General features: G+C 36.2%; 1 protein-coding gene across 1 annotated transcript; it reads left to right on the forward strand.

Moving 5' to 3' along the window:
* Window positions 1-111: 111 nt before the first annotated feature.
* LOC132790579 (conserved oligomeric Golgi complex subunit 8) lies at window positions 112-2,525 on the forward strand. The gene is made up of 5 exons (XM_060799156.1): window positions 112-252; window positions 320-795; window positions 855-1,068; window positions 1,124-1,299; window positions 1,354-2,525. Exons 1-5 carry the CDS (start codon window positions 180-182, stop codon window positions 2,128-2,130), a joined length of 1,716 nt encoding a protein of 571 aa, XP_060655139.1. The 5' UTR covers window positions 112-179; the 3' UTR covers window positions 2,131-2,525.
* Window positions 2,526-14,979: the final 12,454 nt, after the last annotated feature.

Here is a 14,979-nt window from a genome sequence, read left to right on the forward strand (position 1 = left end):
TCATAAAATATAATAATTTTGTCCAACTATAAATAATTCATATTAATGTGGTTTTATATTAAGATCGAAAAAATATCTATGTTTGTCATAAGAAACGATGTTTAAAGAAATTTAACAATATCGATACATTGGTAGTGTCATCTCTACATAGATCCCTGTATCAAAAATTAATAAAAACAATGAGTTTTCCTGATAAAATGGATTTGGAAAATGAGCGTGTACTAAAATTGATTTTCCCACATGGAGTTCCAAGTAAATATTTTGCTACAAACGATTTGCCACGACAGCGCAAATTATAAATCTGTTTTCTCTTGCTTAGGTAATCTGCGTGGCAATCCGGAGCTGGACAATTATTTGGCCAAGCTCGGCACTTGCAAGGTGGATCAGCTGAAAAAGGAGCAAACCCGATTGGGAGACGAGACGAAAAGGATATTGGATCAAACACAAGAGCTGGCTATTTCTAATTACAAAACTTTTATCACAACAGCAGAAAACTCTCGCTCCATTTTCAACGAGTTCCAAAAAGCAGAAGATCAGGTGGATACATTGATTAATAAACTGCCGACGTTCAGCGAAAAGTGTGAACAATTTCTCAAGGATTCGGCGGAGCTAACAGAGCAGCGACGCTTAAATAGTACAACTCTGCATAAAAATGCGCAGCTACTGGAGATTCTGGAGTTGCCGCAATTGATGGAACGCTGCATCCGGGAGGATCGATATGAAGAGGCTCTTGAACTGGCCAGTTATGTGCAGAGGCTTGGCCAGCATCAAGGACATCTAATACCTGTGGTGCATGTAAATATCAACATTGCTTTTTTCTTATCCTAAAATGCACAAATGAATTTCAATTCCAGAGCATTGTTCGCTCTGTAGAAGCACTCTGGCACACCATGCTTGTGCAGCTAGTTGCACAGTTGCGTATGGACCTGCAGCTTCCCAAGTGCCTACAAATTGTTGGTTATCTGCGGCGCATGCAGGCTTTTAGCGACAACGAGCTCAAATTAAAGTTTTTGCAGGCACGTGATGCTTGGCTTACAACATGTCTGGAGGCGGTTCCCCAAACGGATGGTATGAATGTATATATAGTAGATTTATGTGTTCTTTAAAGTCACTATTCCTACAGCCCAGCAACATCTAACAAAGACGATCGAAATCACGCGAATCAATTTATTCAACATTATTACACAGTATCGCGCCATATTTCCAGATGATGAGAGTGCCAAATCGGTTTCCTTGAAACCATTGCAAGGCGTCAGTTGTAATGGAGATCGCTTGTTTCAGGCATGGCTCCATAACAAGGTACGCGTTTTTCATTCAAGTCTGAATGCAATTTAAACATCGACTCTATTGCAGATTAATGGCTTCCTTTCAACACTCGAGACGGATCTGGAGCGTGGTGTAAACTCAATTGAAACAGTATTGGGACAGTGCATGTACTTCGGCTTGTCCTTCAGTCGTGTCGGTGCCGATTTTCGAGGATTGATTGCTCCAATTTTTGTACGCATAGTGTGCAATAAATTCGAGTCGACCATTGCACAAGTCAATGCGAACTTTGAGCAGGAGTTGGAAAAGTTCACGCTAATTAACAAGGTAACACTGCACAGCCGAAAGCCGCTTGATACGACAGCCATGCCGTCCAGCGAACAGAAGACGTATGCTCCGCCCGAGACTTTGCTCGACTTTTATCCACTTGCTGCGTTGTGCAATGGTTACCTCAACGCACTTAATGAACTTCGTCTCTGTGCACCATTCGCAGTTGCCACTGACGTTACCAACTGTTTACAACAATCGCTTCAATTTGTGGCACAGCGAGTGCTTGCCTTTTATAGACAAGAACAACAGGCATTCACAGGAAATGAACGTGAGACATTTGTAAAGCTTTGCTCTTGTTTTGCGTATGATCTCGTACCTTACGTGCAGCGCTGCATTCACGGTGTATTTCCGCCTCAGTCTATCACTGTGAATCTTGGCATTAGCTTGTTGCAACTGGAGCAACAGCAACTAACTTTTTTGCAGCAGCACCATATTCTAGAGCCCTTAAAGCATTTGCTGCCAACAAAAGTTCTAATCCCTCTAATGTCAGCACTTTCTGCGGAGGCTACAAGTGCGCCTATTGCCACGGAAGGCTAAAAACTTGCCTTGTAACCATTTAATAGTGATACTTATTTTCCAAACAATATATACTACACCTTACACATATTTTTTTATCAATAGTTCGATGTTTATAAAGATTACCGTATGACTTACAATTATCCATTTTAAGCGCATAGTTCTGTAGGTATAAAAAGCATATTTGCTAACATGTGTAAATTAATCATTTCAGCTGAGGTAAATAGAGAAAAAAATGTTATTTATGGTGAACTGAACTAAAGTAAAAAGTGCAAGCAATCTAATGTGGGTAACAGCTTCTAAGAATTCCTGGAAATAGATGATGAAAACAGACTAAAGTGTAAAATGCAATTGTCGTTACATTGATAAATCTTAAAACTTTGGTATAATGATATTTATCACCGAAACCTAATGATTTTTCAAAAAGATTTTAACTTATAGAGTTTTCAATACTTGCATCAAGTACCAATAATTTGTGATTTTTTTATGTTTCTTAGAATTCAATATTTTTTGTTTTCGTTTTATTTTCCATATTTGGCTTGTGTTATATTTTTCCAAACAATTTCGAATTTGCATTCAGGCAAAATAATCATTTTTTTTTAATGTGTTATATCTCTTCTTCTGGAATATGTAGGTGCTTTGAATATATAAATTAACAATTCGTGAGGTTTGATTTGTAAAAAAAGCGATTTGCTTTTATTCAGAATCTGATTAAGACTTACTTATTCTTTCAGCATTTGTAGCGAAAGAACCTCTTCTGTTAACGTCTTTTCGGCCATCAATTAGAAAAGTGGAGGGGTTGCTTCTGCAGTTTTTTTGCTTTTATTGCCTCGTATTTGTCTTCGTTAACGTAGACTGTAGAGACTTAGAACTGTATTAGATAAGTTCCTTCTAGCTCGATTTCTTCTTTGTCGATTTTAATGTTGCCTTTAAAGCTATTGAGAAGGATGGTGCCGGTCACTATCTCCTGATGATTTGGGATGTGTTGATTTTGATAACTTTGCAGTGTGGTTTTCCGTTGTGAAGTAATAATAACATTATTTTTATTACAAATTGTCTTATCGTTAAATGTTTCACATTCTTGTATTATAGCGTATATAGTTTTGTTACAAATCAATACGTTTTCGTATCTTATGTCATTTATTACATTATTTTGCTTAACTGCTTTAATTATCATAGAATTAAATGGTTGTGTTCCTTCTGGGGGTATACCCTTCTGGATATCATATAGAGCATACTATTGCCGGTTGTTGTTATCTTTTTTTTCGCAAACTCAAGTAGTTTTTATATTGATAAACATTCCTTTTTCATTACTTAATATTTCTTCTATTTTGTTTATTGCATTTATTAGATTGTTTAGGTCATTTTTTAAAAGTTGAAGTTTGTATTTTAAAATTGATACAAATTTTTCTTTGATATCATTAGCGTCAATAGTGTGTTTTAATATTGCGTTTGTTACGCGACTCATTTCGTTTATTCCTGCAGTTAACTTTTTATTGATTGTTACCTGTCTATTATTGTTTTCTAATTGTTCATTTAATTTTGCTATTCGAATTTCATGATCACTTCTGTCCGGTGTACCGGCCAGTCATTTCCATGCTGTTCCTAAAGCATCGATGGATCTAATCTTTCGGTTGCTCGGTCTTAACCTATTTTAATTATATTTAATTCGTATTCTAAGAATGGACTCCTCTAGTTTTGAGGTCATTTCTTCGTATTCTTTTATGTCAAAAACATGGATTATTTTGAATGTGCTTTCCTGAATTGCGGCGATTCTTGTTTTTATCGGGATTAGCTGTGAATGTGAGTAGTCTAATACGGTTGCCAACCCGTAGCACAATGGCAAAAAAACCTGTGGACAAAATTACGTTTTTATATTATTTTTATGGACAATTCTTCCTGATTGAGTTTTTACTGTTGTATTGTTGTCTTTTGCTACAATTTCTTTTCGATATCTAAGAGTTATTTTGGGCCCTAGTCTTTTGTCAATTTTAATGTAAATTGTTTCCCGTTTTTCACATTTTTGTATAGAGCTTCGTTTTTGATTGTGATAAGAGATATCTTCTTCCTGTTTTTTGCTGATATTATTACTAATCTGATTTCTTAGACGTTCGAGTTCTATAGGGTTTGAATTGAATTGATTGCCAAAAAATATGTCTATGGGTTTCTTTTTCGTAGTTGAGTGGGTTGAGTGGTTATATTCTTTTACAGTTTTGAAGATCAAATTTTCAAAAGTGGCTGTAGTCTTTTCTCGTTTAAGACACCTCAAGATTTAAGTCATTGTTGAATGAAATCTTTCTATTTGATCGTTGCTTGTGGAAGCATACGGTGGTGTCGTGAAGACTTCTACTTTAAGTTGCTCATTTAATAAGAACTTGATTGATGCTGCGTTTAGGGCCTTTTCGTTGTCCACGACGACTAACTTCGGCATGCCAAATGCCATCATTACGTCCCGTAGGGGGGTTTTTAGATCTTCAGCAGCTCTTGATTTTACTATTTTAATCTGAGCATATTTTGAAAATTTATCTTTAGCAGTAAGTAGTAAAGTTTTTTGTGTAATGTATAAATCTATAAGAATAAGTTCTCCAATACCTACATATATTGGAGTTGGTTGAATTTCTCCATGTTGAGGATGCCTATCATACTTAGAAAGTTTGCAAGTTTCGCATTGCTTGGCAATAGTCACTACTTTCTTTGTCAAACCAGGGAATTTGCTGGGGATTTGGATTTTGTTTTTAATTGGGTTTCTATGAGCTCGAAAATGCTCTTTGACGATGATCTCATTCTGGTCAGATTCTAAAGGGAATATCTTCTACTTGGGTTTGTGTGTATCTTACATTATAACTACTGAAATGAATACGTTAATTGGAATATTTGCGCAAGGTATAGGATTGTGCAATGAACTCTCGTCGCTATGAATTGTAGCTGTGGTGCTATTTATCTGAGCACATGGAGGATTTCTAGATAGGGCAGCTGCCACTACGTTAGAAGTTCCTTTTTATCTGAGTTCATGATTGTACTCTTCAAGGTAGCTTTTATGATTCTTGATGCCTAATGCAAAAGTTAATGGTTGATGATCAGTGAATATTATAACTTTAGAAGTACCGTAAAGGTACATGCGTAGACTTTGGAGAACCCACACTATGGCCATCATTTCTTTTTCGTTTGTGGCATAGTTCTATTCAGTGCTAGTTAGTGTACGCGAAATAAAGGTGATCGGTCTGCCGTTCTGCTCCAGTACTGCGCCTACTGCGTAATTTGATGAATCTGTTGTGAGCTGAAATTCTTTCGTGAAATCTGGGTATGCAAGTATTACATCTTGCGAAACTAAAGTATTCTTAATATTTTCGAATGCGCTTTTACAATTCTGGTCGAAGACTATGTTTATTTTATGAGAGATATTTTTTGAAGAACGACCATTTTCTACTCTGAGTAGGGTTGTGAATGGCTTTGCTAATTTGGCGTAGTCACGAATAAAACGTCTGTATAGCCCTAGAAAGGATCTCAAATCCTTTAAGGTTATTAATTAGCTTTGACTTTTTCTTTGTTTGTTTTTACACCGTTATTGGAAATAGTGAAGCCGAGGAAATCAACTTCATTTCTGAAAAATTCACATTTATCGATTTGTACTTTCATATTAGCTTTGGCTAGAGTGGAGAATACTTTATCGAGATCTTGGGTGTGTTCAGCTTCTGATTTGCTAAATCAATTATATCGTCAATATAGACATAGCCATAGACCGTGAAGGTCTTATTATGCCATCATCGAGCAACTGATTGATTTATTTCTCGACTTTTGGTCTTAGAGAGGCTGGGTATGGATAATGTCTGCTATGAGCTGGTAGATCCGTATTTGTTCTGATTTGTCCTTGTACCGCAGTGGTGTATGTTAGTTTTTCGTCGGGTTCTGAAAATTATTCAGTATGTTTTTTTATTGTGTGATTGAGTGTCTTTTTGACATACTGTCATGTGTTCTGTTCGGATTTTAATGTGATTTTTTGTTTGAGTTGCCAATTGCTTTATCTTTACTTTATAATTACCTTTTATGACAAGAATATCATTTTTTACGTCGATCACCGCATCGAGTTTTTTTTAACGTATCATTACCTAAGATACCGTGAAATGTTTTAAAAGTGGGTAATAAGAAGAATTTAATTGGGTGATCGATACAATTGAATAAACTAAGGTGAGTGTGGTGGGTAATCTTAGTTTGCCCTTCAACAGAATTTGCAAAAAATGGCTTTTCATTAGGTATCGGATTCTGGATTCATTTTGTCTGAATGTAATTTTGGTTGGAACCGGTGTCAATTAAAAATTTGAAAATTTTGCCGTCCTTCGTAGCACAATTAAAGTAAGGCAACGAGGAACTATTTAGTCTACAAAATGGATATCAAAAGTCACCAACTGTCTCTAAAGCATGTCCCTCATTGGTCTGATCGTCCTCTTCATATGGATTAATTGATCCCAAGCTTCGTAGTAATCTTGTTCGGAGGCTTCTTCAGGATATGGAGATACATATTTATTATCCGCCAATTGTTCGGCTTCTCCTGTAGATACATGGAATTGCATTTGATACTTGAGACACTGGTTTACTTGTGAAAGCGGAGGTGGACTTTTCCCCGAAAAGTTATTATTTGGACGATTTATATAATTTATACGATTCGTCCAAATGGATGGCTCTACGTCCATTGGTACTGGCTTTGGCTCTGGCTTTGGTCCAGTTGGACGAGAAGGTGGAATGTGACTGGTGACGTGAAGCGGACGTTGTGTCTGGTATGGCCCTTGTCCCATTGGTGGTTGTTGCCTATATGGCTGATATAAATGTGGCAGGGTGACTCATGGTGGGTTTGCTACTTGGATGGTAATAGAGTCTAGAGTCAAAGCTCTTCCAATTGTTTTTATTGGTATTGGGTATTTTGTTGCTAATTGGTAAAGATTGTCTCGGTGGTAGACTTGGAGGTGTTTGCCTAGATGTAGGTGCAAACATATTTCTATGCTCTTGGTTTTCGAGTAATGTACAGAGATGTAGGGCATGGCTTAAATTTCTAGGTTTCTTAATACCAAGATGTCTTGATAAATCTCCGTTGAGACCTCTCACAAAGATGTCTAGAGCTTTTCCGCGATACACGCTTGTTAATGCTCTTATTGCTTCCGGAGATTTCCCCGTTGATCCGATCTGGTTTAAGATCAGTGACAAATTGTGATAAATTGTCTGGTAAAATTCGTGTATGGTCAAATATCCCTTCTTCAATGAAGACATCTGATACTCAAGAGTCTCTTTTGTCTGCACAATGTGCAGTAAGGCATTTCGAAATTGCCTTCCAGTTTAGTGGGGTACTATAGGATTCGAGGACAGTTTCGGCTTCGCCGACTACCTTGGTTCGGATAGCCAGAGTAACCAGATAATTTGTGTGTGAATTTTCTTGCCTATTATTCGACTAATATTCTTTTTCCAAGAGTTGAACGTTTCTTTATCTCCTGAGAACTCTTTGATTAATTTACAAACGTCTGGGACTTTGTCCGAATCATGGCCTGCTACAGGACTCACATAAGGTATGTCACTAAAGTGATGGCCATGAGCTGTTGTTGAAGAATCAGGGATTATCTATTGGATAAGATTTCTCAATTCGGACAATGCAACACTGGTTGATTTTAAAAGAACCACTTTTTTTTTAGAGATTATTTTATGTTTTAAATTGATATTCGAACGGCAAAATTGTAAGTGATAAATAATTTTAAATGACCTAAAAATAAAAACTCTTTAATATTTTATTAAGTTTTCTTATAAATTTCTTCCAAATTTGTTTTATTATTTTGTTTTAAAACCAGTAGCTGGTTTGTTCCTTCTATCCTAGAGGGTCCCTTAGGAATCATGTGATTGGAATAAGTTATACTACGTTTGCAGTGTTTTGTTCTTTGTTATAGTTTTACTTTTTTCATATATGTAAGGTTGCTTAGATTTTCTATGTTTGTATGATTTCTCTTCACTTTTGGTGTGTTTGCTTAAATTTTTAGTATTTGTATATTTATTTTCACTTTCAATCTTGATTTTTAATGGGTTTTTAATGTTGTTTAAGTTCTATGCTTACAAGTAATGATACATCCGGCGAATCTATCCCACGCTGGTCCCTCAGATGGTTCCTTTTCCTCCTATTGCTGTGCGGCGGAGCGGCGTTGCAACGGCTACTGGGGATCCTTAGTGCCACTCTAAATTGCGGTTGTCTGCGAACGGATACTACAGACTTTGTCGGCGCTTACGTCTGACCAAGCGAAATTGTACAGTTCAATCGCGAGGAATAGATTTTATTCCTTATAAATCGCACTCACGTTGTGGCTTTCATAAAGGTACTTATAGCGAGTTACACTGTGTGGCTACTTAAGGCACTGGTACGCGACGCGAAAGTCTACTGTTTTCTTTTTATTTAACTTGATCCCTGCTTGTGCGCCAATTAACAAATCGTAAGGTTTGTTTTATAAAAGCGATATGCGGGTATTTAAGAAGCTTGATCACAAAAAATATACAAATTAATACAAATAATAAAAATGTTATTTTAGAATGATTATTTTCTAAAGTGATAACAATTTTTGATAAAACGCTTATGTTTTCTATGTGTAAGTCTATGATATTAGTAGGTTGGTATTCAGTTATTAAATAGTTTGTAAATTTTATGTCTTTTATATAGTTAAATATTTTTTCTAGATAGGTGCCAATAAACAATGTTTCATTAATATTATATAATTTGTTCCTAATACTAGAAGAGCACCATCTGTTATGATTTCTATTGGTCTATTTTTATACCCGCTACCCATAGGGTAGAAGGGTATTATAACTTTGTGCCGGCAAGAAATGTATGTAACAGGTAGAACGAGGCATCTCCGACCCTATAAAGTATATAGATTCTTGATCAGCGTCAACAGCCGAGACGATCTAGCCATGTCCGTCTGTGTCTGTGTGTCTGTCCGTATGAAACACTGGATCTCAGAGACTATAAGAGATAGAGCTATAATTTTGGCGTTATAGTCTCCTGCTGCTATAAAGTAGTTGCCTAGCGAGTTGAAGTAGTCAATAAATTGGGCTTCGGATATCGTAAAGCGAGGAGGACAGTATACCGCGGCTAGTGTTATATTGTGACAATCCAACTGTATAATAATAGATGTGGCTTGCAGATAGCTAGTTGCAAACGCATTGTGGAAGTGGTGTTTAATGCGGTTTTTAATTTTTATTCCAGTGCCTCCATGGGCCTTTCCATCAGGATGATTTGTACTGTAGAACAAATACCATCGGATTTGGAAATTGTATTTGTTGGTAAGGTGGGTTTCTGCTAGTAGCATTACGTCGATTTCATTGTCATTCATGAATTGTGCTAACTCAATTTTGTGCCGTGGAACGCCGTTGGCATTCCACAGTGCAATGCGTAGGGGAGCCATTGATTATTTTGATAGAGTGTTTTGGAGCATCTGAATCAAAATATTTTGATTTGTCATCAGACTTTGCATGGTTGTTCGCATAAAAGCAATGAATTCCTCCATGCTTTGTTGCAGTCTGAGTATCATCGTTTCCATTTTATATTCTTTGTGCTTTATGGGTTGGTAAGGGACTGTAGGTGGTGATTGGTCATTGCAAGCAGGGCTCGCCTGATTCGATTTTATAACGCTTGCAAAGCTTAAGTTTTTAGTTACTTTGGAACTACCGAGTGATGACCTGGCTGCTGACAATAAGAAAACTTCAGGCGTGAATTTGGGGGTTACTAATGGTGCGTTGTGGGATCGCGTTGTTAAGACTATGGTTGATCCGACTTTTTAACTCCTTGTATACTGGACAGCCTCTGTAGTTTGCGGTGTGGTTTCTTCCGCAGTTACTACATTTTTTAGTGGCTGGGTCCTTTTGTGCTTTACATTCAGCAGATGTATGCAGTCCACCGCAAGCTACGCATACAGAGCGGAGTGTGCAGTAAGATTTGGTGTGTCCGTATTCTTGGCAATTTGCGCACTGGACCGGGCCATTACGTTTATGCGGCTCTTCGACTGTAACTCTGCGGTGCAGTAAGAACTGGAGTTTGTAGATGGGATGCACTTCGTTTTTCTTGAGGGCCTTGGAGTCAGGGACGAGTTCCACTTTGAAGAGAGGTTGCGGTTGTTTGTTTCTATTGCGGATATTTATAACGGTTTTTACGTTGAAACCTTTATCTTTTAGTGCCTGTTCTACTTCAGTAGTGTTAACATCTGGTTCGATGCTTTTTTATGATCACTTGTAGTCCTTTGCTACTTTTGAGCTGATAAGTATAGTAGCTTGTTTTCTTGGCGTTTAGGAACTCCGTCAATTTTCTGAAGTTTTCTTCGCTTTTTACTTGGACTTTTGTTTCATGAATGTCTCCTTTAGTCAAGGGGATTACGTGGATGCTATCTTTACCAATAAGATCGATTATTGTGTTCACAACGTTGTTAGAATTTTTCTCTCGGATGTATAGCGGAGGCGGCTTCGTTTTCCTTTTGTCCACATCCGTGACTGTAGAAGGCATTTCGTTGGAGATGTCAGCCAAAATTTCAAATCTATTTGCACAGTTCCTTGATTGGAGGAAGCCCGATTGTTTTTTGCGACGTTACCCACTTCGCTTTGGTTCATCACCTTATTTTCTTTATGTTTTACTATTTATGTTGATTTTATATGTGTATTATTATTAGTTACAAAAGTGCACTAGTTTTAAACACAAAATAAAAGTAAGTTGCGACTTTTCATCGCACTAAGCGTCTTTTCGCCGATTGATTTGATTGATATCGGGGTTTTTTGTTTTTTTTTCTTTTTACTTGGTTGTCTTCCGGAGCACAAAGTGAAATAAATACACGTCTGCACTCGTTGACGTTCAACTGCAAATAATAATAATTTCCGAACCACAAATCGGTAGTAAAATGTATAAAATGTTCATGCTAAATAATAAAAAAATATATGAAATAAGTAAAAATGATATTTAAAATTTTATGATATCTTTATGAATTATTCTCTCTCTGTTTTTTATTATTACTTTATTTCCCATGTCTTCTTTAACAACTTGTTTTTTTACCCGCTTCCCATAGAGTAGAAGGGTATTATAACTTTGTGCCGGCAGGAAATGTATATATTCTTGATCAGCGTCAACAGCCGAGACGATCTAGCCATGTCCGTCCGTCTGTCCGTCCGTCCGTATGAAACACTGGATCTCAGAGACTATAAGAGATAGTGCAATAATTTTTTTCGACAGCATTTGTTATGTTTGCACGCAGATTAAGTTTGTTTCAAATTTTTGTCACGCCCACTTCCGCCCCTGCAAATCAAAATCGAATAACAAGCGTACTTTTCAAGCTACAGTTGCGAATTTTGGTATATACAATAACTACTATAGTAGTTATGATTCCTGAATTTGGTTGCGATCAGCTAAAAATTGTCGAAGCTATTAAAGAAATATTTTTGTATGGGCAAAAACGCCCACTTACTAGGGGACTTAGTTGCTTTGGCTGACAATCTAGTATATTGTGCCGTCTATGGTATATTTTGAATGCGGTACTATATCGATATACCAAATATACTATTTGGTATATTTTTACTATTTTTGTAGTATTGTAATATGTTCGTAGTCAAGTTCATAGTAGTGTGGTGAGAACTTTACCAACTTTTATATCATAGGCACGTGTGTCGAGAAAAATTAATTATTGTAAAACTGGCACGTCTGTGCCTTTTGGTTTTCTCTATGATAATGATTTAATCGAAAAATCAAAGCATGATCTTAGCCTAAGTACATAATTAGAAAAGCACGCGGTGAAGCCGTCGATGCCGGCAGCGAAGCTGCTGCATAATATAAAATGTAATACATAACTATGCAGCAGCTTCACTGCCGGCATCGACGGCTTCACCGCGTGCTTTTCTAATTATGTACTTAGGCTAAGATCATTCATAACTATGTATTCTAAGAATATGCGACAAAACATATTAGCGAGAGAGAGAAAGAATCTTATGTGCATATACATATGCATGCACTCGAGTCGGAATGCAAAGCGACAAAGCATTGCAGTTAACTGTAACGAAAGCGTCGCTGCTTAACTGTTCATATTTGGAACAGTGTTCTCCCAATATATGCACATACTACAGTATAATCGGAATATTTTGGGAAAAATACCGCAAAATATATTTCTTTTATTCAAAATGGGTAACGGGTATCTTACAGTCGAGTACACTCGACTGTAGCTTTCTTACTTAATTTATTTCTTTCACCATGTTTTTTCTCGTAAAATACTTTTCCCACACGATAATTTTTGGATGTTCTTTTTTCATTATGGTATTCTAACATTTTGTCTTGATCTGTTTGAAGTTTGGCTGGTAAGTTGTCATGTTCTGTTTTATTGGTTTTTGCTGGGTTGTTGATTGAATAGTATTATTGTACTCTTTTGCCACTTTGTATATGACATCGGAAGGATCCATTATTTTAAATTGCAACGAGAAATTTCAATCAATGTTGAATGAACTCTTTCTACTTCACCATTGGTTAAACTATGTCTGGGGTCTGCAAAATAAATTGTTAAGCCTGCGCGATTCATACTTGATTTAAATTGGGCTGATAAATTTGGTTACTCCGTATTTCTGAGATTTTTTAATGTCCAGACAATGGCATATAATTCCCTTTCGTTGGTTGCATAATTTCATATGTTTTGTTCAGAGTTTTGGAGACGAAGATAATTGGTTTATTATCTCGGGAAGGTACGGCTCCTATAGCAAGATCGGATGCGTCTGTTGTAAGGACAAATTTCTTTAAATAATCTGGCTGTGTTAATACAACTTTTCTAATTAACTGGGATTTCAAATTTTGAAAGGGTTGTATTGCCTCTTCGTCAAGTGTTATTTCTGTTTTCCTTTGCCAATATTTGGTTAATGGTTTAGCTATGGCTGCATAGTTGTTTACAAATTTCCTGTAATATCCGGTAAGTCCTAAGAAACCTCGTAGTTCTCTTCTATTGTTAGGCGGAGGAAAATCTACGATTGTTTTAACCTTCTGAGGGTCTGTTTTTATAATTTTATGGGATACTATATATCGAAGAAATTCTATTTCTTTTCGGAAAAATTTAGATTTCTCTAATGAAATTTTCATGTTTGCATTGAATAAGATTTCAATGATTTCTTGTAAATCATCCGAATGTTGTTTGGCGGTTTCTGAAAACACTATTATGTCGCCTATGTAAATGTGACAAGTTTTGCCCATTTTATCTCGTAAGATATAGTATTATCCATTGGTCTCTGAAAGATTCTTGGTGCATTTGTTAATTCGAATGGTAATCGGAGAAATTCATATTTTCCATTGTTGATGGAAATTGCTGTTTTTTCAATGTCTTCGTTTTTCATCAGAATTTGATAAAAACCTGATTTTAAATCTATTGTTGAAAGCAGGATCAGGCATTGGATACCTGTTCCGAATAGTATTTTCGTTCAATTTTTTGAAATCGATTACTAGCCGATTTTTTCGAGTACCGTCGTCGTTAAAGCCTTTCTATCCTACTAACCATACTAGAGAATTGTAGGGACTTTTACTGGGTCTTATTATGTTTATACCCGCTACCCATAGGGTAGAAGGGTATTATAACTTTGTGCCGACAGGAAATGTATGTAACAGGTAAAAGGAGGCATCTCCGACCCTATAAAGTATATATATTCATGATCAGCGTCAACAGCCGAGACGATCTAGCCATGTCCGTCTGTGTGTCTGTGTGTCTGTGTGTCCGTCCGTCTGTCCGTATGAACACCTAGATCTCAGAGACTACGAGAGATAGAGCTATAATTTTTTTTCGACAGCATTTGTTATGTTTGCACGCAGATCAAGTTTGTTTCAAATTTTTGCCACGCCCACTTCCGCCCCCGCAAATCAAAAAAATCGAATAACAAGCGTTATAAAAGAAATACTTTTGTATGGGCAAAAACGCCTACTTATAAGGGTCTTAGTTACTTTGGCTGACAATCTGGTATATTGAGCCGTCTATGGTATATTTTGAATGCGGTACTATATTGATATACCAAACATATCATTTGGTATATTTTTAGTACTTTTTTAAAGTATTTTCGGTATATTTTCAAAATGATACCGCAATATTTTGCCTTTATTAAAAATGGGTAGCGGGTATCTCACAGTCGAGCACACTCGACTGTAACTTTCTTACTTGTTTTTTATTAATTTTCTTATTAACAAAACTGTTAACTGAATGCGGATAAGGATATTGTTTACAGTATATTGCATCATCATTCAACGTTCTAAATTCTCCTTTGATATCTGTTCTAAAGGGAAAACACGTTTGAATTTTAGAATGCTTTGTTATTATGTCTTGAACAATTTGTTGTTCCAGATTGTCTAAGTTTACCATTTCATTCATTTCATTAAATGAATGACTTGATTTGTTTATTGTATTGTCTTTGAGGATACCGACGTGTTTGAACGTCTGCTCTTTTTGACCTTCTTTTTTGCGCGTCACTTGATGACGATGATTCATGATCAGATACTTGAAATAAGGAAAATGTTTTCCTTGTTTAATTTTGAACAATGTCAAAGGACTCATCTAAACTTTGCAGATTGCTTAATGTCTCTTGAACATTTGTTTCATCATTTATTTTTTCGATATTGTTATTATTATTAGATTATTCGGACTTATTATTTCTAAATAAGCTCTTTGAAAAATTGGAATATCTATTTCATTGAGAAAATAGACAATACTCTTTTTCGAGCAAAGAAATTCTTTTATCATATCCTTGGCGTATTGATTGGTCATTTCTTTATAAGAAATTTTAATGTTTAGCTTATCGAAATAGCGAGTTGTCTCGACTTTGTTGTCATCACCTTTTAAAAATTCTATTTGTCTGTTA

This window comes from Drosophila nasuta, chromosome 2L (assembly GCF_023558535.2).
Source record: "Drosophila nasuta strain 15112-1781.00 chromosome 2L, ASM2355853v1, whole genome shotgun sequence".
In the NCBI taxonomy this organism is placed as follows: domain Eukaryota; kingdom Metazoa; phylum Arthropoda; class Insecta; order Diptera; family Drosophilidae; genus Drosophila; species Drosophila nasuta.

What these genes read in the sequence shown, in the direction of transcription:
- LOC132790579 (XM_060799156.1), top strand. Translation starts at nt 180, where the DNA reads ATGAGTTTTCCTGATAAAATGGATTTGGAAAATGAGCGTGTACTAAAA. An exon ending in TTTCCCACATGGAGTTCCAA is followed by an intron (nt 253 to 319) that starts GTAAATATTTTG and finishes TCTCTTGCTTAG; the next exon opens with GTAATCTGCGTGGCAATCCG. An exon ending in GGCGGTTCCCCAAACGGATG is followed by an intron (nt 1,069 to 1,123) that starts GTATGAATGTAT and finishes CTATTCCTACAG; the next exon opens with CCCAGCAACATCTAACAAAG.